Genomic DNA, 26,015 nt, shown 5'->3' with positions numbered 1-26,015 from the left:
AACAGTTTTGGTTGCTGTGAGCTCTCATCAGTAAAGTCCAAAAGAAAAGAAAGAATGAAAGTCTTTAACACAAACAGCAGCTGATGGCAGCTTTCACAGATAAACTGCTCCAGAGAGTCACTTTTATCCAGTGTACAGGAATATTACTATTGCTTCTGAAGCTTAAAAAGAAACAGTTCTATGAAGCATTAAAGTGACCAAAATATTAAACCTTTTTTGGGGTTGAGACTGTGCAAAAGCTGTGATGTACATTTTAGCAAAAATCACAATCTGTAGTCACCTAGACACAAGAAAAAGAGCATATACGTACACAAAACCTTGTATCTCCATGCATGTGTGTACATTTATTCCCATTATGGAGATACAAGGTTTTGTTCTAACAGTGACTATATACATATATGTACACAGTTCTGTGAAAAAGTCAGAGATCACCCCTTTTTATTTAATTTCTAGTCAGTTTCCAGTCATTAAGTACATGTTAGTCATTTTTCAGGAACTCTTTCTGAGATCAGATATAAGCTAATCCCCTTCTATAAGGAAGGGAAAAGTCAAAACAAGTGGAAAATGGAGTTTCAAAAGCTTTTCAAAAGAGTTAAAAAAATGTTACAAGATATAGAGAAAATGGGACTCCTAACAACCACACAGACCTGGCAGACCACCAAAACTGTCTGCATTAGATAAACAGTACTAAATGCTTTCATCTTTGATAGAATATCAAAGAAAGAATCTTTGATAGAAGAAAAACAAGCTCTACTCTTGCTTCAGATCTAAAAAAGGGCACAGGTTTTTCTGTTAATCCTCAATTCAACACTATGAATTGAAAGGATATGTAACTGCCAAGAAGACATTAATGAGAAAAGGAAAATGACAAAAAAGAGGAACATTTGCAAACCAAATAAGGATGCTGCTGGTGTCAGAACAATGGACTGACCACCCCAGAGCATCACTGAATGTGATCTGGATTGTTTAGATAGTTAGAAGCAGAACATGAAACCATCTTCCAAGACTGAACTTTGGAGGTGTGGAAAATTTCCTGCAGAAAAATAGATGTTATATTTATTTCTCGAGTATTCTATGTAATGTTCTGCTATATATATTTTTTATTTGTTTTTTTTCTGACATTGAAAAATGAATAACTTGGCTATTGGCTATTTTGACAAGAAATTGAATATATGGAGGGGGTCTCTTACTTTTGTACAGTACTGTGTATATAATGCTCTGTATTTAATGTATTTAACAATAATATAAAAAAACATACAGTAATGACATACAGTACATATAAGAAACATCAAGTGCTGCAGATCTCCTGTGGTTTCTTGTTCTATAATAGCTCTAGCAAGTAGCCCAACATCCAGTTAAAGACACAACAAAACTTGCAACAGGTATTCTCAGTGCAGTGCACTTTCTCATCACCAAAAATATGTTTGATGAACCATAGAAAGTAAATCAATCCTCTTATTTTGAATATATTCAATTGCAGGTGTAGGAGATCCATTTACTACATCAGCTTATATCCAATATACAAAATTATTTCGTTTGTCCAAAATCAGTGGCAAAGATCTACCATTCACTAGAGCGCAAAAACATAGTTAGGTGGTAGAGTGAGTGTCACCATTAACACTCTCTCTCTCATCTTACTGTGATTGTCCTCTAGTATGGTTTATTGACATTGGACTATTCACCAAATTAGAATCACCTCCACTCACTTGCTGTTACTTGTTGCTGCCACACGGGATCACTGTTGAGTCTCTGTTAGGTACTTGCTAGAGCAGATCCAGGTTGGTGTTCTGCCACTAACAGAACCCAGTGAACAGTTACACGGATTCTGAAAGATTGCCAGGTCCAATCAGCCATGTGGGTCAGTGTTGCAGCCCTCCTCATCTCAAAATAACCCTCTCAATCGCTCTCTCTCTTCCTCTATTTCTCAATCACTTTCTGCCCAGTCCATGTCTAATTCAGTCTATTTATTTGGTAATTTATTCTTTTGACCCATATATGTGTATATATATATATATATATATATATATATATATATATATATATATATATTTGCTTTTCCTGACCTGAATCTTCTCTGACCGTAGCTCCACATTCCCTTCCTTGCTGAATTTTCTCCATGTCCTGGCCCTGTTTACCAGGAAGTAAAACCTGCCTCATTCCTCACTCTAATCCTCAGTATACTCTCACTGACCCCACATGTAGGCTGTGTAGTTTTTTTCTGTTACGCTTCAGCCCTGATCTGATATTTATGATTTTCTTTGTCTTCTTTCCTCTGTCTATCACTGTCTCAGTCATGCTTAAAGAAGGGGCCCTACCCCCACCTTCCACTCCTTTATCCATTCTCTCCTTATCCTTTTCTCCTGATTGTGGCCTAGTACCATTAATCCGTTCTCTTCTCTTTTCTGCCTTTCAAAGTTCTTGTCCTTTGTTTGAAGCTTTCTCTCTGTCCTCACTGAACCTCATTACCTCTAACTCTGTCCTCTCTCTTTACCATCTTCTCCACATATATTTCTCTCTCTCTCTCTCTCTCTCTCTCTCTCTCTCTCTCTCTCTCTCTCTCTGACCCCATTTCTCCCCTGTGCCCAATGCCCTTTGCCCCCGGCACTAGTGAGGGCTCAATGTGTGTGTGGGTGCTCATTGCGGGAGCCACAACGGGTCGGGGGCGGAGGTGTGGGGAGAGTGAGTGAAGGAGAGAGAGAGGGGGATGGAGAGATTTTGCTAGGGGAGGGGGGAGGAGAGGAGGAGAGCTGCAAAGCCACTTCATTCTCGTAGCAGAAAGAGGAACGGGAGCCCAGGATGTATTTTTTCTCAGCCAGCTCTTTAGCACTGCTGGATGGCGTGTCAGGGACCTCATACGTCCTATTGAAGTAAGAGTAGTCCACCTAAAGAGGGAGACACCACAAACAATGATAAGAAGCACTGAGAAACAACAAATATTTCTATGCTTTTTTCTTGTTTTATAACCCCCTGTATTGATATCCCTATGAATCCTTGGCTTGCTGTTCAGTTATTTAGCATAAGATTTACTATTTATTACACTGTAAATGGTAATAGGATACTTTACTAGAAAGTTGTGAGCAAGTTTACTTATATTTCTATATCTGTATACTTGATATTTCTATGTTTATGTGTAGACCCACATACAGGCCCCTAAGTTTTAAAGAATTAAACAGATTTGATCTTTGCTAGATTTATTCTACTGAACTTTCATTTAGCCTGGTTATTAGTCTTAGGCCGATAAATTACATTTTCAGGTACTGATGTTATGCAAATTACCATTCTTTCGTTCTCTTTCATATACCATGTGATTTTTTTTACTGCATTGCCTTTATTTAACTATTTCGCATTTCTATAACCTATTGTTTGTTCAAAAATGAAGGCAAAAGATGAGACTGCAATTGGAAAAGGCTATACAAACAGAATAAAACCAACTATAAAACCATTATAAAGGATCAAGTAGTTAGAAGCCAGCCCAGCTGGTAGTTGGTAATTACAGAACATTGCCATCAGAGAAAGTGCAAGCTAAAGGGTAAGGTTCTATAATTCTCTAATGTGGTACATCGTAACTGAATTTGGAAGACAATGATATTGTTTATTGTGATAATTATGCAGTTGATAATTTGTTGTCTATTGTTCAAGCTTACTGCCTAGTTGACTTCTCCATGCTCTGCCCACAAATGTATTCTTTTGTAGCTGCTGTTGCAAGGCAGGATGTTTCACAGATGTATTCAATCTTTTGAAAAACTGTAGTGCACAAATATATTACTACACAACTTTAAATTTGTTAATATATAGAAAATTAGATTGCATTATTAATTTCAAATGCTAAGCTAGGTAAGTTAATATTTTGGCAAATCCCTAAACCTCTTAAAATCCCAGGCTTATTCTATACTAAGGCTTGTTATTCAGTAACTACAGGGACTGAATATAAACGTGTGGAGCTATTCTTAGGTTATAGAAGCGTGTAATAAAACTTTGGGCCCACGAGCAGGCCCTGGCCATATAAGGGGTTAAATATTGTACTTGCCATACATACTGACATTACAGCAAAAACAGTAAGTAGTAAGTACAGCTATATGTTGCCTTGAAAAATATCAATAATGTTTAGCTAAATGAAAAAGCAACCTTAAATTTAGGAGAATTAGGAGATCATCCAATCATGGATGCTTCCGTAGCTCTAAGGCAGGTTAATTATTTGAGTGGTTACATATACTATCCTAACAATGTTATCTACACAAATACAAAATAATTTATGCATTTTGACAAATTTAAGCTATTTGACAAAAATAAACAAGAAAACCCTTCTCTAATTCATTTTCCACTAAATGATGCATTGAATGACATTTTTGTTAGAATTCTGTGAAGCTTGTCCCATTTGTAACAGCCACAAAAGAAACATTTGTTTGTGAAGCATGGACAGGTCAATTGATGCAGATGTTTCATCCCCTTTCTATGCCAGTACCTCTGTAGCTAGGCTCTGTCCTACCTGGTAGCAGTTTTTCTTCTCAAAGAGCATAGGTTCGAATCGATGACCCCAAAGGATCTCAGAAGCCAAGTAAGAAGAGCGGCACTGTGTGGTCATGGCGGTTGCTTCAACCATGCCTTCCAGAATGACCACCACCTCCAGCTCTGAGTCTGTCTCGAGTGTCCGCCTGTCCATCTCAAAGAACGGGCTTTCCTCGTCAATCTCGTGCACAATGGTCACCGGAGACACCAGAAAGATTCGATCAGTGCCTGTATCAAAACCCACATTGATGTCCTCGTTGTCCAAAGGTAGAAACTCCCCCTCTGGGGTCACTCTTGGCTGCAAGAAAGGTTAGAGTTCAGTAAGAAAAACAATCAGCAGCCTTAATTTTAAACGAACTCATATAATTCTGCAAATTTTTCCATGGTAGAAGTCCTTTGAGCATAGATCACAGGGGATTATTAGACAATGTGGGTTCCATGATTAGCTACGAGCGAATCACACTTTGTACATTCATGTGCACACATCAGAGCAAAACTATTTTCACTGCATATAACCACCAGCGTATACATACTCTCACTTTTAGTTCTAGTTAAATGCAAACATACTGACACAAACAGATTTAATCAGTAATACAATCCTAGAGAGATAAGATCAGAGAGTCAATGGTTTGTAGCAATACAGTCCTGGTAAAATTAATCCCCCCACAAATCTTATAAACCCCTGAAAGAGCCAGAACAAAACAAGCTCTCATTTACCAAACCATCCGCCCAGATGTCCACCTATCTCTCTCGCTGTCTCTGTCTCTGTCTCTCTCTCTCAGATATACTCCACACGGGTTAGAACATCATAGTCATGATAAAAATATCTTTTAAAAGATGCTTCAAATCTAATGCCCCCCATCACTCGCTCTCTATCCTTCTCAATCCCTCACTCTCACTCACCTTCAGCAGCTGTGCCCGGACATGGGCCTCCACCAGGTGGCTCTTACGCAGGTTTCCCACACGCCACATCATGCAGAGCTTCCCGTCCCTCATCGCCACCACGGCCACCTCAGAGAACACCAATGTCTCATTGCGCTTTTTGGGCTTGGCGATCTTGGCCATGACCGCCCCGACGATGAAAGCATCGATGATGCAGCCCACAATGCACTGCAAGACGACAGCCAGCACCGCCAGGGGGCAGGCCTCGGTCACACTGCGGAAACCATAGCCTATAGAGGTCTGTGTCTCCAGAGAGAAGAGGAAGGCAGCCATGAAGCTGTTCACCTGCTGAAAGCAACGTTCATCAGGCTCCACCAGTTTCCTAGAATGCTCCACTTCTGGGTCCAGTGAAGTTGTAGAAGTAGAAGAAGATGAAGAAGTGAATGTGGAGGAGGAGGAAGATGATGATGTGACAGTTAGATCCCCATGTGCAGCAGCTATGAGCCAGAAGGTGAATCCAAAAAGCAACCAGGAGAGCAGGAAGGAGAGGGTGAAGACCACCAGCATCCAGCGCCAGCGGATGTCCACACAGGTGGTGAAGAGGTCAGTGAGGTAGCGCTGGCCCCTGTCGCTCATGTTGACGAAGGTGACGTTGCAGCGGCCGTCCTTGCCCACAAAGCGTCCACGGGGCCGGCGGCGGCGGCGGCGGCCTTGGATGCCTAGGGGGGGCGAGGGGGAAGGGGAGGGGGACAAACTTCTCTGGGCTCGCTGCCACCCCCCTTCCCTCCTGCCCGAACCCATGATTGCCGGGCCACAGCCTCCTCCCACTCCCCCTCCTCCTCCTCTCCTCCTTCCTCCCATTGATCCACCATCATCACAATCATCATCATCATCAACATCATCATCATCATCATCGTCCTCCTCGTCTCTCACACCACTCTTCGCTTCGTTGCTGTGGTGCAGGTTGAGCAGTTTGCCATTGCAGGTTGGAGAGGGGAGATCCCCTCCACATGCCCCTGTGACATCATCACTCTGAGCGAGCTTCATGACCTCCTCCTCGTCAAGCGGTGTGTCTACCACGGCACTGAAGCGTCGCTTGACCCGCGCAGCTCCCATGACTGGAGACTACAGACAAGTATGTAAGTCTATGCAGACGACAGAATGGGGAAATGCCCAAAATGTACAAGTGAAGATTTTGAGCTGGAAACACAAATTAAGTGTGGTGTACATCTGTCAAAGTATGTGCAGGTTCAAAGCTGTTATTGAGTTCATTCCCCACATCGTAATAAAGAGTCCCTGGTTTCCAGTGGTTTATTATAGTTAATAGTTAAAAAAAAGATTAAAAAATATGTTTTTGTGAGGAGGTTCACACTGATATATAAAAAGGTTCCAAGCCAGTGTTTCTTTACCTTCGAAAGTATCACTTGCAAAAATCCTGTTTAATGTACAGTAGATTCAAATCCTGAGAGACCTGTGCTGTCTGTAGGCAAAATACTGGAACAATCATCAAAAGGAGCAGCATTGACAGACCGACGGTCCTCAGACTCAACTGGACAGGAAGATTTTACTAGAGTTGTAAATGACAAAAGAATCCAAATCCTTGGAGGTCAGGATACATCAGTACCATAGAGGAGAATTCCAGCAGCAATGTGGAGAACAAAGATCTGAGATCTACACAGTGTGCACAAGTGAAATATGGAGGATACAAGCATTCACACACTCACACTCACAAAATCTGAAGGTACACACAGACCAGGCTTAGCTTGCACAGGACAGAAATGCAGACAGCTGTGATATACAGTTCTCTGAAAGAACATGAATAGCAAAGGGAAAAATAAAGCAAACTAAAGAATGATTACACCCAGCAAAGCACTGAGAAATCACACCCCTTGCAGGAAACACAGGAAAGTGTGGTGAAGAGGAAAAATGTTTGAGGCATGCATTCAAATCCCAGCCATACTAAAGTAGCCAACAATAAGAATCATGCCTATACAGACCAATTTGTCCTTCCAAGACTTCTTCACCTTCCTTTGGGAAAACAAAGGAGAGAGACTGGGTTACTATACCCTGTAACTGTACGATGATATTTCAAAGCTATTTGTGACACATACCCACACGCACATTTATAAATATAGATTATGCTTACAGTAAAATTGAATAACTGTCATTACTCACTGGATAATGTCAGTCTCTTAAATCTCATTCAACAGGTGCAGTCCACACAGATCTCAACAGACATCTCAATTACCCATCAACATGATGTAGACAAAAATAAATAAATAAATAAAAATTAAACACAAGATGCTCTGTCACAGTCCCAGGTCCATGTTGAATCTGATATGCTGTCCACTTTCATTTAGTTTCAACAGAATTTCCAGCCCTAAAGCTTTTCCCCAGTTCTCCAAAACACAGTGTCATTTTGTGTCACATGTCTTTTGAGTAGCTCCAAACAGCTGAATTCCAATGGAGACAAAAATGTCTGCTCTGGGTAGAAGAAAAAGGTCAATTGAGAGAATCCAGGATACAAGTCCTCATTAAAACCTTGGTTAGTATAAAAAGAGGCCTCTCTGGGACAGAAACTGAAAAATCAAGAGATTCAGAACAGAAAGTGTGATTTTTTTTTGAGAGACAAAACAGAGACAAAAGTTTGAGAGAACAGAGAATCACATCTAACCTATTACAGAACAGATATACTCAAATTAACAATGACTAATTTTACTAAAAGTGGAACTATGACTGTTGTTGATTGATGACGTTTTTATAGAGTTAAAACATCACTGTGTAATGTCTCTGAGGTCTTGTGACATTGGAATCATCAACATTTTAGATTGTTAGCATCCAGTCACTAAATTCAGGTGGGCTGCGAGAACATACATTTTTTAAAACATCCGACAGGGGCCTGTGAAAACGAGGCCAGAGATACTAAAAAAGGGCAAACTGAGAGGAAAAATGGAACATGCAGGAAGGAATCAATAGCTTCACAGACTAAAAAAGCCTTTTGCTGAAGTCAAAAAGAGCCTCTCGGGGTGGTACGTATTTTTTGGATGTGCTGAGCAGGATTAAATAGGTTTTAAAATAAACATGCAGGAGTCAGAGAGGGCAAGAATAAAGCTTGATTCACATGTTACTTTAAAATCCATATTCTTGGCGTATCCATAGTTTGATTCTTACTGAATTGAAGGTGTTGCTGCTCTTGGGAAAACACCTGAAAAAGACAGCATCAAGGCACAGCAGAGGAGGAAACAAAAATGTATGCAGTTTTTGCTCAAAAGAAAAATGAAAAGAAATCAGAGATAAAACTCAAAAAAACAGCAACAAATGAAAGTGAGGAAAGAGATCTTTCCTGAACTGAGAGGTGACATAGGGGTTCATCTTCAAATTTTTGGTGCCTTCACATCAACACTCATAGTGAACTATATCCAGCAGCAGTTCAAAAGAAACAGATTCTTTCTTGCACTTCCAACTTTATTTCCTGTTTGTGTCTGCAGTCTTCACCTTTTTGGTCTAAGGGCAATAGTCCTGGTTCTTTTCACTCAGTCCTAGAAGAAAAAAGAAGCATACAATCAATTTAGATACAAAAAATATGGGGAAAGAAGAGAAGTAAAAAAAAAAAAACAAACCTCATATTATGTGAGCCAGTGGTGATAGTCACCTAACTTCCCTGTAAATATAAACTAACCACAATGAAGCATCTTTGACTAGTGTACCCACTGTGACTTTTGACTGGCATTCTTCATGCACCTTGAATGAGCTGGTGAAATCTTGAATGAGCTGGAAAAAAAACATGAATAATTACCCATGCTGATGCTATTGCAAGTCCTGCCAGTTAGAAGTTAATGCAAGCTGAACTTATTAGGAGAATTAATGGTGATTCTCCTTAATTTTCTTTAGGAGGAATAGCATCAGACAAAAAGGAGACATGAGATACAGGAGAATTAAAGGAGACATGAGATTTTAGTTAACATATAAACATAAGAGTTGTTGTCTTGGAAAATCTGAACACAATGTGTGTTCTTCTAAAACTCAAGAGGAGACACATGACATCACTGAAGTCTTTTTCTCAGGAGAAATATCTTAGCAGCAGAAGACAAACAAAAGTCTTCTTTGTCTTTCCATCTGATCTGATTGACATCTAGGAGAAATTTCACAGATATTAAGGAGATCTCTTTTTTGATTTTTTACCATGCGTTTCTATTAGAGCCCTATTAGGAAAAGTTCCTTTAGTAGTTGTTGTTTTGCGGTAACGAAGAAAAAGATCTGGAAATGAAGAATAGGTTGATAGGAAGGGGCGGCACATACTGTTAAGAAAGTGGATGATTAGAATAATCCTGAAAGGCTATCTCAGAAGGGAGGTGTGCTGTGAGAATATCCCAATCTTGCATTGCCTAAAATCACTGGTGAAGCGATTCACTGATTACGTGCTTCTCATGAGCCTCTGAGTTGCATGAATTTGTTGAGAAAATTGAGCCTGATCAAGCCCAGCTTTCTCTCAGGGGATTAAAGTGTGGATTTAACATTAGTTGTTAAAAGGTCTGGCTTCCACAAACCAGACCCACAAGAAACCGCAGGTTGTTCAAAGGCTGCTTCAACAGCAATACAAAAATAACTTACTTTTTAGTACAAATATTACAAATTGATAAAACATTTTCCACCAACATTTCACTGATTTTTTAAACATTTCTGTATAATGTAATGATTAAGCTGTAAAAAGTCCTTCAGAGGGGTTTGATGTGATACGCTCTATTCTAGAGAAACTTACTGAGTCAGATTTGTTTACAGTGGTTACAGTAGAACATCTGAATATGCAGCCTTATGTGATGTCTGAGACATTGTTTTATGAACACATTACAATGTAAAAATGTAATTTTAACATTCATTAATGGTGAAGGGGTACATGTAGGTAAGTTCTTATCACCACATCTGTAAAGAAATCAGAGTCTGTAAGTTTCTCTCCAATGCATTATATCACACCAGACTGCTCTGAATGATACTTTGCATCTGAACAAATGATTTATGCATAAATCTTATAAAATCATGGAAATGATGACATAATGATAAGTAAAATAATGATAAGTAAAAAAAACATGCATTCATTGTTTGAAATCTGAAATATCAGTTTATTATATATTTTTTAATTATCTCCTTATATACCCTCAATGGTCAAAAGTATTGGGACACACCTCTTCACCTCAGGTGTTTCATTCAGTCCTGTTGCCACAGGTATATAAAATCAAGCACTCAGCCATGCAGTCTGCCTTTACAGACATTTGCGAAAGAATGGGTCGTTCTAAAGAGCTCACTGAATTCAAGTGTGGTGCTGTAATAGGATGCCACCATTGCAACAAGTCAGTTTGCAAAATTTCTTCCCTCCTAGATGATCCACGATCAGCTGTGAGTGGTATTATTGAAAACCATAAGTGTTTAGGAACCAGAGCAACTTAGCCACGAAGCATCAGATCACGTAAAGTTACAGAGCGGGTCACCGAGTGCTGAGATGCATAGTGCATAAAAGTCATCAACGCTCTGCTGACTCAATAACTGCAGAGCTCCAAACCTCCTCTGGCTTTAACATCAGCACACAAACTGTGCACCAGGAGCTTCATGGCATGGGTTTACATGGCTGAGCAGCTGCATAAAAACCCTCTATCACTAAGCACAATACCAAGTGTTGATTGGAGTGGTGACGAATCTCGCTTCTCTATCTGGCAGGCTGATGAATGAGTCTGGGTTTGGTGAATGCCAGGACAACGTTACCTGCCTGACTGCATTGTGCCAAACCCTTAGTTCAAGCCCTTAGTTCCAGTGAAGAGAAATCTTAATGCTTCAGCATACCAAGACATTTTGGACTATGGGAACAGTTTGGGGAAAGCCCTTTTCTGTTCCAGCATGACTGAGCCCCAGTGCACAAAGCAAGGTCCGTAAAGGCATGGCTGGGTGAGTTTGGTGTGGAAGCACAGAGCCCTGACCTTAACCCCATCAAACACCTTTGGGAAGAACTAGAACAGAGATTGTGAGCCCTCTTGTCCAACATCACTGTCTGACCTCACAAATGCCTTTTGAGTCGAAGCTGTTATAGCTGCAAAGGGGGGACCAACTCCATATTAATGCCTATGGATTAAGAAAGGGATGTCATAAAAGCTCCTGTAGGTATTATGTGTAGTTGTCACAATACATATGTCCATATAGTGTATAAGCTTTATTCCTCAGCACATTTATTACCTCCTCAGGCCATTTGGTTTTTTTTTGTGTGTTTTGAAAGTAATTATAAATCACACCAAAATAATCAAATTTAATCATGTTGAAATTTGAGATTTCATTATGTTTGGAAGAATTTCCTAATAAATTGTAATTGAATTGAATCACCGTGGGGTCAAAAGTCTACAACCCTAGTCTGAACATCATGAAAATAATAGCTTTGACTGTAATCTCTGACTAATAAACATTGAAATAAGGCTAATAAAAAAGGCCTGGACAATGGCAGAAGTGCAGGTGTCTAATTCATACTCTACAAATGCCTCCTCTCTGAACATTCCCCATGCTTCCATACAACAGAACTATAGTGAACTATTCCAAAATGTTATATGATAAAAGTACTCTGTGAAATGAAAGTATGTCTATTATCACAAATAAGAAGATTCAGAAATCAGTAATGGAGCTGCTTTTCACTAGCTGTGGCCTTTGTCAGCCTGTGAACCTTTGGTTTGACCTTTACAAACATTGTGTACACATAACCCAAGGCCTCATTTGTCGGTGTGTAGATGTGCTGTCTATTCCTGTCTGCCAGGATCTCATTGCTGGGCCCAACCCATTGATCTGACTCTCACAGTGAATCAGTGGACAGCCCACTGAATTGCAGTACCATTCTGTACCAGATTACTCTTTAAATATTGCATGCTTTTTTAAGATATAAAAGTTTTCTACTCCATCTGAATCCAAGAAAGTGTTTTACTGAAATGTCAGTCATCTGGATGCAACAACTGCCTAAGTTAAAGCTTGCTAATCTACATCAATAATGTATTATTATTAAAATGATTCTGTGACTCACATGAAAAGCATTTGACTGTCCCCACAACCCCTGCATGTGTTGGCTATCTGGACAAAAGTGTCAACAGATGTGGAAAATACTTAGAGGTCATTCCATGCCAGCTCACCTAGAGCTTGTCTGGGCACATCAAATCTAGCAAATACTTCAATTTAAGTTGTTCCACCATGCAAAATTTCAACGCAGTGCTCAAATTACTTTCAAGAATAAGAGTGAATTTTTAAGTTTGCCACATCAGGTTTTAAATAACCTTAAATATTAAGTGTAACTGTTTGCAAAATGGTTGAGTTAAGCTGAAATATTACCTGGGTATAAATACAACACTAATACTAATATTTCACTTTAACTCAAATAGTTAAATGTTAAGGTCCACAGGTTAATGTATCAGAGAATGTACTTATGTCAGAAACGTTTTTTTTTTTCCTGAATAACAACTCTAAATAGAATTGTAAGCAAAAAAACACTGTATTTACAAAATAGCCTTTACAGTGCTTCAGAAAACAAGAAAGGCAAAGAGCACAGCGGTATAACACTGCTGATTTCACTTGAATTTTCAGTTTCTGCTGCCAGTGTCCCAGATGCTTTTAAAACCTCAGTGGTGTAAAATTGAAGCCCGTTAATATTCTCAGGATTTTTGAAATCTCTCTGTTTTTACATTACGTTAAACATTATTTTTTTAGTTAAAATTGATTAAACAATCAAGAAGTCTTAAACATCTGTAATGTTTCCTACATGACAATCAGACATTGGATCACAAGGTGCTGGTTCACTATTAGTACTCAGGATTAATCATCACATTAGACAGTAGAGCTTTTTCAGACAAAGCCACCCCAGCTTTGGAAGAACTTACCAGTCTACTCAGACATGGCCTCAGTTAAAAGTCTAGGCTAAAAGCGTGTTTAGCCAAGCCTTTAGTAAATAGTTTTCATGTTAAAGGTGCAGACCTGGGGGTTTATGATCATACACTATTATAGGAAACTGAGAATGTTGGTGCTGTCGTCCCGCCGCTCACACTCACTCAGGTTTCTTGACAATGGAGTGGAGGAGCACTGACAGCTCAGGGAGCCATCATGTTTCTGCTACTTTCTGGCTATTCTTTTTTACTTAGGCTCTAACAGATAGGCCTGCCAGAGTCATTGCTTGCACTTCATTAACACTACATATTGTTTTCAGTCACCCCAAACAGAACTGTTTGCATGTTTCTTTGCCAAGCTGAACAACTGCCAATCCTGTCCATTCTGATGATGTCACAATATCTGCCCTGATTGGGATTTCATTGCTGGGAAGAACTGCCCATCCTGTGTGGTCTGATGTCGTTGCTTTATCTGTCTCTGCTTGCCCAACTCTGCACGTCCAATGCGTTGCAGAAAGCCTTACCTGCATGCCCCATTTACCCTTCTGATAATACTGACTCATAACTTATTTAATCATACACATTGTTTCACCTGCCTCACAATACACTGAGCTCTTCACATATTCATACTAACATATCATCATGGCAGGCCTCAAAGAGTAGGCACTGATGTTTACGGACTGACCCCTTCAATGGCCAGGACCCATCAGCTAGTCCAAAGTTTTACTACACACTTCTGAAACCACAGAATACCTCAACCAGTTTGCAATGTCGTGCATGTAGTTATTTTTATGTATCTTATTTTTACTGTGATTACTGTGATATGCTCCTAATAGTAGTTAATGGTAACAGTAACAGGTTTTATAGAGTTATTTCTTATGTTACTCTGATAGGCCTTCAACAGTAGTCTTCAGTTACCACTGGTTAATCTAAATACTTCTGAACAATGACAAGCTGATTTTTTTTTGTTTTCTCTACATTCAATATTGTATCTTAAATGTAAAAGTCTATCTTCATATTGCTCTTGTTGTGTTATTGATTGGTGTGGACCAGATGAGGATGGCTTCACCACAGTTCTGTCTCCTCTTAAAGTTTGCTCTTTATGCTCTTAGGGATTTTCTATAAAGCTGGTTTGTGACAACGTCTGTTGTAAAAAGCACTATATAAATACTTTTTGACTTGACTTTAACATAAGGAAATAAGATTAGTCCCTATTTACAAAATATAGGGACAAAGAGGGCTACAAAAAGGACTTTAGTTGTGATTTTAAACTCATGGTGTAGATTCAAATATTGCACGTAGAAATGAATAATTCAGAGACTTGTAGGAATTGTAAGAATACTACATAAGAATTTTAAAACCTCACTGAAAAATTACATTTCAAAGATAAAATATTACACATCTGCCATAAAAAATCCTCTGAAGAAATAATCTGTTTTGGGCATGTATTAACATTGAACCAGTTGATTCAAATTAAGATATTATTATTGGCACTGTATGTATACCTGGCTTTTGTTTTAGCTCAGTTTAGTCATTCTGCACGCTGTTCAATATTTAAGATGGAGTTTAGAAACCGATTGGGAAAACTAACTATAAAACTATTTAGAGCACTGCTTTCAACTCCTGCAAAGTTACATGAACTAAATGTAATTTTTTGCATGATTTTTTTATTTGATATTTGAGAATTACTGAAATTTCCAAAAGAAAAGTAAAAACATACATTTACTCTTTACATTTTCTTTTAGACATTCAAAGTACTTGTTACAAATCTGAAAAGCCATTTTTTGTCAGAATAGAATTAACTATCCATGTCTAAACTACCCACTTTGTGCAAGAAAGAGCACTGCTCATTAGTCTCTGCACTATACTCGTGGCCTGCTTTGCTGAGGAACAGGAGTTAAGCATGTACCTGCAGGATGGGGATTAGCTGAGAGACAATACTATGCAAGTGCGGTCATGACAATATCACGCTCGATATGCAAGCATGCAAGTTTATCCTTGGTTAAGGGTATTCAAATTTTACAACCATTTAAACAGCTTGCTGAAAAAAGGTTAAGACTCACTATTCTGAGTTAAGAGAGCACAATCACCATGTGCCCAGCACAAAAGAAAAAAGAAGAAAGAAAAAATGCACTAACTCTTGATTTCATCTATTAAAATATTTACTTTTTAGTTTCATATTTATGTATATTTTACTTTCACTCAAGTATATTTTTGCCTCCATATTTTCACTTTTAATTATGTTTAAGTTTGACACACAGCCTTGATACTTTCGCTTAAGTATAGTTTCTCTGTGTTTTTCCACCTCTGGATATCAGGGGGCTTATGCCATCTGTCTTCTCACTCTTCACTATGTGGGAAACTCTGGAGTGTCAGATAAGCCCAGTATAGTTCCAGGGTCACAGTGATATGGAGACACGCTAGAGTAATGACTGGCAAAGAGCCACCATATAAAACTTATTTATGGCACCATCAGTTGTGGTCTGTTCCAACGTTCCTTCTCTGAAAGGTCCTTATCTTAAATGGGCTGAGGCTCCAGTAATAGTGATGCTCTTTTTGCTTTGAAATCAAAGGATGAAGCTACAGTAATGAATAATGAGCTCAAATTTTTATTCTTTTGGAACTCCTGTGTTCAAAGCAGACGTTTCAAAACAGTTTGACGCACACATTCTCTGCATCGTCACATATTACATTCAGTTCACACCAATCATAAATATTTGTATCCCAACTGCTTCTGCATTCTATTATAAGCTTTAAAACAGAGTAGTTTTCATTTTTTTGTTAAGATTGTTTGAGAAAACATTTGAGAGAGCAAGGCAGGGAGGGGGGAGAGAGAGAGACAGAGAGAGAGAGATCTGCATCGAATACATAAACATTCCTGATACCATTAAGCTAGGTAACTTTAAGTCATGTGTGAAACAAGCAACTGATACATTTTCCTTAAACATTTTGAATTATTTGGAATAAGCATCACTAACTTTAACATTTTTGTGATGTTAATTCCTTCACAAATGCTAACAGAGCTAAAATGAATCAGCACTACTGGAAACAGTTTGCATGAGATTATTTTCAAGACAAAGCTAAATGGACCTTGAATGACTTTATTACCTGATTACCAAAGTTAACATTTTGAGACCAAATATTTCTTTACTCCCAACTCCTGTGTTTCTCATTCTCTCTTTTTCTTTTTCTCCTTAGTCCAGATTATTTGCCCATGTTCAGATGTTATGTAGGTAGATTAAGCCTCACTGAGAATATGATTTCAATGTCATTCGATAAGCCACGGATAAACTCTTCATCCATTCACCCTCTCTCTCTCTCTCTCTCTCTCTTTCTCTCAGTTTGACCTCTTCAGGTCAAAAATACAGAAAAGTGATGATGATCAGAATACCTGGAAGCCCTCAAGTCCACAAGCTATTACATCATGAGTTCACAGCATTGACAGTGGCCGACAGTGGGGTTTCTAATGTAATGTCATGGCATACAGGTGTGCTATGAAGGATGAACGATTTCACCTAAAATGAGTAATCTTCCTAAAGGACATCCCAAAATATTAAACATGATAGTATGCACGTTTGGGCCAAAGACAAAAGCTAATGCTAAAACAAGAAGTTTAACTTCATTACTCTGGTTCAAATAAACCAAAGTTTAACTAACTTTCCCTGTACATATGCTGCAAATAAGGTGTGTAAAACTGCTGCCCAGTTCTCATTTGCAGATTTTACAGAAAATATGTTTTTACAGAAAATTTTTTTTAAAACATCATCAAATGTAGGTATGTGTGAAAAACCTCATGTACACATACAGCAATCTGATATATGAGTGATGAGATTATACATTGTGGTTCACAGTAATCTGGAACACTCAGCCTGCTCTATTTTCCTTTCACAAATTATCTCATGCCAACACTCTTCAAAGCTCATACTAGTAATCCACACTGTATTTTGATGATCTAGTTGAAAAGGACATGAATGTCATCATAAAAGTGTCTGTGTTTTCATACAGTGTCATCATAATGTGCTCTGAGCTTTCATATAAAGCTGGGAGTCCCTCATGCACCATCAGTGTAAATCTGTGACAATGAGGAGGAGAAAGTGACTAAAAGTAAAGCACACTGCTCACCACACTGTTTATAGCACATTTTATATCAGAATCTACAAATGAATATTCTTATTCAGTGAGGAAACACTAGATCTTTCTAGTGGAGATTCAATGAGATCCAAAAAAACAGAGCAACATTTTTTTGTGATTATGGGGGTACTGGGATACCCGACAGCTCTAGGCACATCTTAATAAGAATGCTGGCCAGTGCAAAGACACAATGAAACACCTGGGAGTTTATCTAAGAATCAGAATCATCTTTTATTTGCCAGGCTACCAGAGGGACAAATCCCAGTCTTTACCAGCCTGCCAGTGATGAGGAGTGGACATGTTTTTGAACTAGAGCAGATCAATATAGCTCCCCATTTCATGTGATTTTATACTTTTGCCAAATCTTTACACAGGGTTACAGCACAGTATCTGCAAAGGACATTTCGATATGCATGCTAATATTTTTTTTTTCTGTGCAGGTGTGGTAAGGCCATACATGCTGCTGTAAAATAAACTGGAAAAGGTTTCCACTCTTTTAACAAAAAATCTTCCTGATATTCCTGAAAGAAACCACCAAGAAAATAACTTGCATGCACTGCTTTCAAAACCATTTACACTTTTGTGCTTTTAAATTTGTCTGGAAAATTATCTGTTTGTATTAATTATGCTTTTACAAGGATCCCACGTCTAGTTTTGGCAAATGGACTTACCAAAAAGATAAAAGTGAATCTGGCATTTCTCTCTTTTCTTTAACTTCCATATCTTAACTGTGTCAAAAATATATTGTATTGTGGTAAAAACCCACAATATGTCTTGAAATTTGTGTTTATTACACAATGCACCCCTAATATTTGTCAAAAAATGTAAATTTAACTTTACAAAAATGTAAATTTAAATAAAAAGTTAAATGCAAATTTAATTTTAACATTAACTTTTAATATAACATTAAAATTATATTAATTGAATGTTTCTCAAGTGGTTTAATGCCACAGTGCTAAACTGCTACTTAGATACTTGAGTGCATATTTTCTACAAAGACACAACCTCTACAGAGAACAAACTTAACCCTTGTGTGGTGTTCGGGTCTGTGGGACCCATTTTCAATGTTTACCAAAATAAACAATTATGTGATTTATTATTATTTCAACCTCAGATTCCTTGGCCTTTGCTCATTTTCTGTGAAGAACATATAAAACTCATTTTCAGTGTCTTCACACTGTTCACTCCTTACACATTTATATTACACATGTGGTGTTCAGGTGAACCCGCGGGGAATAAAATTGTGGAGGTGCTGTGTCCCTTCACTCTGTTCTCCTCCTGCACGGCCTGCTGTTTGTGTGTGTGTGTCTGTGTGTGTATGTGTTTGTATATGTGTGTATGAGGATGGACAACATGGACTGCTGACTGCTGGCTACAGTTGCTAAAGGAGAACCCTATGCTGGCCATTTGTGATACTTTAAGCATCTGGTATTTTTATATAAATTGTTATGGCTGTATTGATTTAAAAAAACAATAATGTGGTGGGTCCACCAGACCACTGAGTAACAAAAACATCAACACCACACAAGGGTTAAATGTACATGTTTCTGAAAGTTTTTTAAATACAAAATGTGCCCTAACTTTTAACTTTTAACACATTTTATGTTTTATTTTTTCCAGTATGTTAAATTCGGCAAAAAAAAATCGAAAGTAATTAAGCATTAAAATGTTTAGAAGTGTGTTCTCTGTAGAAGCCGTGTTAATATATTTTCACTTTGAAAATCAACAAATCGTGCTGACAACAAAACATCTGACCATGGGCAGCCAAACTTTTGCCTAGGATTGTATCGCAAAAATGGTGATTTCCAGGCAAGTTAATGTAAAAAGATGTTATTCCAACAATTTTTTTTCTCAACATGAAATTTTCACACAACGTAAAAGGGAGCTTATGCATTCAAATTCTGTCAAAAAATTAAAGCAACAATATACTTCTTCTGACAGCAGCAATATACTTCGTCAAATGCATAAAAATGGTTCAAATATATGCTAATGACTGATCATTTTGACATATTATGCTTAAATTCATTTGACTTAAAATGGTTATGCTTAACTAATGAAAGTACAAATAGTAATTCAAATTACTGAAGTGATATTTACATAACTTTGTGAAGCTAGAACAGAACGGAGGTGCTTACATAAAGAAAGGCAGACTGAGGGAAAGACATCACACAGTTTTCCTGAACAAGAATGCATTGACTAATCAAACAATTACCAACCAAAGCTGACGTCACTATATTTCACTGAGACAACACAACTGTTTTACTCCCTTGCACGTGGCTGAGTAACATCAATGAGACAGAAATTATCAAAAAATTCTGAGTGTACATACAATTTACAAGTTTCTTGTATTTACTGTTGTTAACCAGTATGCTAAACCACCAGCAGCAAGAGTACAGCAACCCAGATACTGTCATGCAAGTCAATACGGCCATCAATCTTCCTGTGCTACAAAATGGGGCCACAAAATGTGCTCTTATGTCAATACATTCACATGCTCTCTCTCTCTCTCTGCTTCTCTCTACCCTAATCTCTTTCAATTTAACCATCAGTATATGTACAACAGTGTCAAGAAAGCATTCTGTTTAGCTGATTACTGTAATTAAGTATTCTTAAACATACAGTACTGATAGTCATAGTTTAATCATATCTAATTATGTCAACAGAGATATGGTGACCTTTGTGTATGTGTATGAAATCGAAATGTTTTGGCTCCACTAAACTCCACTATAATTCCACTAAACCTTTGGCCTAATTCACAATTAGTAAAACAAAGATTATGTCGACAACAAAAATACACATACCCTAATAATGAGCCTTGTCAGCACCTTGTCAAGTCCACTTGGGAAGAATTCCTGAGATCTGAGTTTCATCATATATAGTGCCTGTGCTGAGATATGGAGTACTTTCTAAAAATAACAGTAAACTAAAATGTGACGGTGTGCATGTACAGGAGTGATCCATCCAAGAGAGACTGACAACAACCAACCTCATATCTGGTGAGGTGTGGAGGTGACAAAAGGGTGCTTGAGATCTAAAAATATTCAGAATACACCTATTAAAGCCTGAGTTGCATTGGACAAGATGCAGTCCTTTAACAGTAACCTCCAGGTCATGCAGTATGACATGTTTTCTTACATTTATACTTTGGCAATGAAAGGAAAACTGCAGCCCACTACCAAAATCTATATAGTAAAGTCTGTCCATTTGGCACCCATCTTGGCAACACCTTCGAGCAGTTATTTCCAGTCATACAATACCAGACTATTATCTCCTTGAATTAGGAGAAGCCTATAAACTTAAAACTAAAGCCACATTAATGTTTTAAAAAACATATTTGAAATCACTGGTAAAATCCAAATATCACATATATAGTTTGCATAGTCTCCACAGGGAGGGTAGGCTTTCCCCCTTCTGGTTTTTTGTCAATAGAAGCTGATTGAAGGGCGGATCTTTCCCGTAAACAGACACGTTGAGGGTTACAAGCTACCCCATTCATTTTCAACCTCCTGTCTCCTTCGTCTTTACTATGATGGGATTTCAGAAGGCTTACAGAGATACGTAATTGACACTCTTTGGTCACCTTTGGCCTTGTCACAGCGAACAACCAGAAAACAATTACAAGCTTGATGGAACTAAATCTCTGTTACATTAATTTCGTCCTCATTTCTGGTTTACAATTTTCTCTCTGGAGCACTTGTTCCTTACATCTACATAGACATCTACAAAAACTTCAGCAACAAGCTTTTTTCATGAGTTTATGATCCCTGAATTGACTGTAGATATTCCTTGCATGTCCTTATTTTATACTTATTAACCACTATATAAGTATATATGATGAAACTCAGATCTCAGGAATTCTTCCCAAGTGGACTTGACAAGGTGCTGATTCTTATTATCATGACAACTGGGATTAATGGTAATATACACTGATCAGCCGTAACATTAAAACCACTTCCTTGTCATTTTCAGCACTAAAGTGATACCGACGTGGTGGTGGTGTGCTAGCGTGCATTGCACTGGTCTGAGTGAAACAGACAGAGCAGTGCTGCTGGAGTTTTTAAACACCTCAGTTTCACTGCTGGACCGAGAATAGTATCCAACCAACAGCGTCCTGTGGGCAGCGTCCTGTGACCATTGATGAAGGACTAAAAGATCACCAACACAAACTGCGTAGCAACAGATGAGCTCTGACTTTATATCTACAAGGTGGACCAAAAAGGTAGGAGTGTCTAACAGAGTGGACAGTGAGTGGACACAGTGTTTAAAAACTCCAGAAGCACTGCTGTGTCTGACCCACTCGTACCAGCGCAACACACACTAACACACCACCACCACGTCTTTGTCACTGCAGTGCTGAGAATGATCCACCACCCAAATAATACCTCCTCAGTGGTGGTAATGTGGGGGTCCTGATTATTAAAGAACAGGGTAAAACTGGGCTAACAAAGTATGCAGAGAAACAGATGGACTACAGTCTGTTATTGCAAAACTACAAAGTGCACTTAGATGGTAAGTGGAACTGATGAAATGGAAAGAAACAAGTAGAAACAAGTAGAAACAAGAATATGGTTTTAATGTTATGGCTGATCAGTGTATACTATTCAGGTAGAAAGGAGAGTAAGCGTTCACCTTTTAATTTTGTAAAACTACTTTGTGACAATATGTACACTATATATCCAATAATTTGAAGACACTCATCCACTTGCTAGCTACTCTTCTGGGAAGGCTTTACAGTTGATGTTGGAACACTGCTGTGAGGATTTGATTTCGTTCAGTCACAGGAGCATTAGGGAGATGCTTGAGGATGAGGATGATTAGTTCTGGATCACAAATGCCACTCCAACTCATCTCCAGAGAACACAATTGCACTGCTCCACAGCCTATTCTATTGGCAAAGCTTTTCAATGAAGATTATACACGCAGTGTCTAAGCTGTCTACAGTTGTCATTTTAAAATGTATTCTTTACCTCTGATGCCTTTACATAATGTAAAAACATAATGTAAGCCAAAAAAACTGCAGTATGAGGAGGCAGGAGTAACCTATGTGCCTCTCTTCATTCTGCTATTGCGACTCACAAGGCGAAGCCGCCACATGATGAGAAGGTAATCCACAAATTGAGGTCATGTGTTCATTTTCATTGGGCGCTCATTTACATTGAAACAAGTATGTCAATGATTATGATGCTGATGGTGTCAGTATGTCAACCTAAGATGAATCATATGGCTTTTACTATATTAGCAATTTTGTAACACTTCCTAATTGACTTTCTAAACCTAGTGGCAGTGTGGAGAGGTGAGCTCATGGGAAGAATTATCATATAACAGCTTTATCTGTGAACAATGCACTTGATGCTAGAGAAAACTAAAGTTAACTAAAACTGTATGTGACACCAAGGCCACCAGAACTGCGAGGGTGAGCAGTGCAATGACCCAGCACTTTGTGATTGAGTTCAGGACACTTACATCAAAAAGAAAATCTCTGCTCTCTATATCGCATGGAACGCTGACATATAGACATAATACAGAAACTTTAGCTCACAGTTCTCAGGCCGCTTCTAAGTGACCCCTGCTTCAATTCGCTGCTTGGGAAACGCATTTTTATGAATGTCCACATCAAATGAGGGAATTCAACATTTGCTTTGCATGCTTCAGTGCACATCATTATTTACAGATTAATAAGTTAACAGGTGTCAAACTAAAAATGTAAAGGGTTCGACAACATTCACAAAAAAAGCTGAAGTTCGGACTGAAGTCTATGCAGACTACGGTGTATTCTACTGTGCAATTTAGCTCTCCTTCATAACTTCAAACTGTGACTGAAGAAAGCGGTTGGAGTCACCTTGGCCTGGTTAAAGGTCAACCTGTGACGGCAAGAATTTTAATCAAATCAATTCCCAGAAAATGAGAGATCACAGAGTAATCTTAAAAAACAGGTGCGACTAGAGTGGTCTAGAATTATCATTAAGTTAAAGTATTGTAACTTCAGAGAGATAAATATACAAGCAGAATTAAAAGTAGCTAAAAACAACTTGGAGTAAAAGGTATCCAGTCCAAAACTTGATTAAGAGTTCAACGAGACTTCAAGTACATCCTGCATTCATCACCATAGGAATTAAAGTTTATTAGCCACTACATTTCTCTTTTACAAATCTTTTTGGACTAAAATAAATGCTAAAGCTCAAAAGGATGATGGGTAATAGTAAAGTGGTCCAGGTGCTGAACCAACTGAATTCCTCACAAATATATTTGAGTATACGTAAAAATATTTATCATTTAAAACTGCTCAGAAAAGTACAAATCCAAAATTTACATGGAAATCATTTTAGATGGAAGTACATTATCGTGATCCAGAGTAACATTCCTAGTTACTTTGTGCCAAAATATGAACACAAGTTAAAGGCCATTGAGATTTGTTTAAACTACTTTTCTCATATCAGTCATTCGTCCATCACGCAATGCTGCTCATTCCCACCAGCCTGTAGTTGACCTAGAGACAGTTAAGTAACTATTTCTATTTTTATTCTACTTTCTATCCTTTCACAGAGGACATTGATAGCTATTGTCAGTGCACAAATTATTCAATATATATACTACACTTTTGTTGTTTATAATCCTGTCTCCAGCAGTATATGACACTCTCTCTTCACTCTGTCTACCAGCATCCACAGAACTTCAACCCCCTCTCTCAGTTTTTTTTATCTCATTGTTTCATTTGAGACACTTAAAAAAGAATGATAGAGTGGCACTCACTGTCTCGCTGCTGTTTCAGTAAATCCAGCTGCTCATGTATCCAGCACAGTGCAATCTGTGTGACTGCAGCCTGCAGACATAAACCCTGATTTCTGTTACAGACTCCCACGAGCTCCACACACACATACGCTGGCATACTCACACAGACACACACACGTAGACACACACACTGGCACACGCATGCAAAAGCTGATTCTCGTGCATGCGCATGACACAGGGCCAGCAACGAGCATTGCATCTCTCTCTCTCTCTCTCTCTCTCGCTCTCTCACCCAGCACATTTGTCTAATGTTAAATTATAACAAGCAGAAAACATATAAAGAGAACATGTCATGAAAATGTTCAAAATGCATTAATACTTTCTATAATGTCTTTAATAATTATCATAATAAACATAGCAAAATAAGAAAGCTATTGTTTAAATGAAATAGTCCTGTCATATATTAAATATTACCCTTCATGTCAATCTACTAAGTCTGTTTTTTAAATGGTATTTGTATCTACCAAAGCTGAAGTAGGATGAGACCAATTTTATGTGATTTCTTTATTTCAAATGTGCTTTCTAAATTTTTATTTCAGATTCAATTTGTATACTGTTTTGTTCTCAGTACAAGCAGCACAGCCACAGAAACAATAAATATATGACTCTCTCCATGCTTTCTTTTCTTTTACAGACTGTAAGAAGACACCACAACAACACCAAACAAAGAATGTAGTTTATCATGTAAACACTGCAAGTTACCATCATTACCATTGTACAGTAGATGTCCAAAAGTGTCCAGACACCCCTTCTAATTGGTAATATCAGCTACATAAAGGCGCACCCTTTGCTGACACAGGCATTGGGCACACACAGCCTGTAAAATCTCTATAGAAAAGCACTGTCAATAGAATGGGACACTCTGGAGCAGCCACACATTAGCCTAAGGTCACCATGCCCAATGCCAAGCACATATAAAAGTAAAGCATTGGGCCCCCAGTATGAGTGGGCGTTTGTGATCCAGAACTAATCATTCAACATCAGTACCTGATCTCACTAATTCTCTTGTTGCTGAATGCAATCAAATCCTCACATCAGTGTTCCAACATCTAGTGTAAAGCCATCTCAGAAGAGGGTAACACGCAATAAGTCAACATTATGTGTCTTACAGATAGTTGGATGGTTCCTGACTTCTGAATCACCCTCTATTTACAGAACTGTTATTCTTCTAGTCATTTACTTCACGTTTTTGTTAGAAATGACATATTGGTATTGATGGGTATCGATAGGGGGCTGATATCAGAAAACAATGGAACAAAGGAAAAAAAAGAATTTAATCCAGTCCTGTAACAAGTCTATCCTGAAATAGCACAGACTCACACTGTGTGATGTGATGTTGTTAGCTGTGTGTAGTAAAGTGTTAGTAGAGTGTTTGAGTAGTTTAGCTTACATTTAGATGCAAATCTTAAATGCTTTAAAATAGTTCATTTTAAGGATTAGTATTTTTTAAAGAAAAATATTGTTTATATTCTTTGGTATCAACCAATACTCAAGGTTTTAATATCCGTATCAGTATTGGAGAATAAAAAGTGGTATCATGTTGTCTCTAGTTTTTTTTTTGATGCACCCTTCTATTGACACCTGTTAGTTTAACACCTGTTACTTTGGCCCTTAGTCCACTTTCTGTAGAAATTCTCAATGAATGATGATGAGAAACTTTACTTAATCATAACGTTGTTTACAGATATAATAATTTTAACACAAGTAAATGATAACTGAAAAGTAATGAATGAACTCACTGAAGGTGCATCATGGCTCTCACTGCATATATAGTGAGCTGATTAGCTGACTATTTCCTTTTAGCTTGCATAA

The 26,015-nt window shown here is 38.1% G+C and overlaps 1 protein-coding gene and 1 long non-coding RNA gene across 2 annotated transcripts; both read right to left on the bottom strand.

The window, feature by feature from the left end:
• Positions 1-2,593: 2,593 nt before the first annotated feature.
• On the bottom strand, positions 2,594-6,504 carry kcnj14 (potassium inwardly rectifying channel subfamily J member 14). Its single transcript, XM_036584415.1, has 3 exons — positions 5,410-6,504; positions 4,487-4,804; positions 2,594-2,882 (listed from the first exon to the last, which is right to left on the bottom strand). The coding sequence occupies exons 1-3, from the start codon at positions 6,502-6,504 to the stop codon at positions 2,616-2,618; spliced, it is 1,680 nt and encodes a 559-aa protein (XP_036440308.1). The 3' UTR covers positions 2,594-2,615.
• A 2,181-nt stretch (positions 6,505-8,685) lies between these two features.
• Positions 8,686-24,272, bottom strand: LOC118813551. Its single transcript, XR_005007654.1, has 3 exons — positions 24,165-24,272; positions 9,009-9,159; positions 8,686-8,927 (listed from the first exon to the last, which is right to left on the bottom strand). It is a non-coding gene; the product is annotated as an uncharacterized LOC118813551 (long non-coding RNA).
• Between the last annotated feature and the right edge of the window lie 1,743 nt (positions 24,273-26,015).

The sequence above is a fragment of the Colossoma macropomum genome, unplaced genomic scaffold, assembly GCF_904425465.1.
Source record: "Colossoma macropomum unplaced genomic scaffold, Colossoma_macropomum, whole genome shotgun sequence".
NCBI lineage: Eukaryota > Metazoa > Chordata > Actinopteri > Characiformes > Serrasalmidae > Colossoma > Colossoma macropomum.
This window is presented reverse-complemented; position numbering and strand designations above follow the sequence as displayed.

Bases quoted from the DNA above. Each gene is read 5' to 3' on its own strand.
- kcnj14 (XM_036584415.1), bottom strand. From the start codon at position 6,504: ATGGGAGCTGCGCGGGTCAAGCGACGCTTCAGTGCCGTGGTAGACACA. The intron at 4,805-5,409 runs GTGAGTGAGAGT...CCTTTCTTGCAG, and splicing joins TCCGGGCACAGCTGCTGAAG to CCAAGAGTGACCCCAGAGGG. The intron at 2,883-4,486 runs GTAGGACAGAGC...CTCCCTCTTTAG, and splicing joins AGAAGAAAAACTGCTACCAG to GTGGACTACTCTTACTTCAA.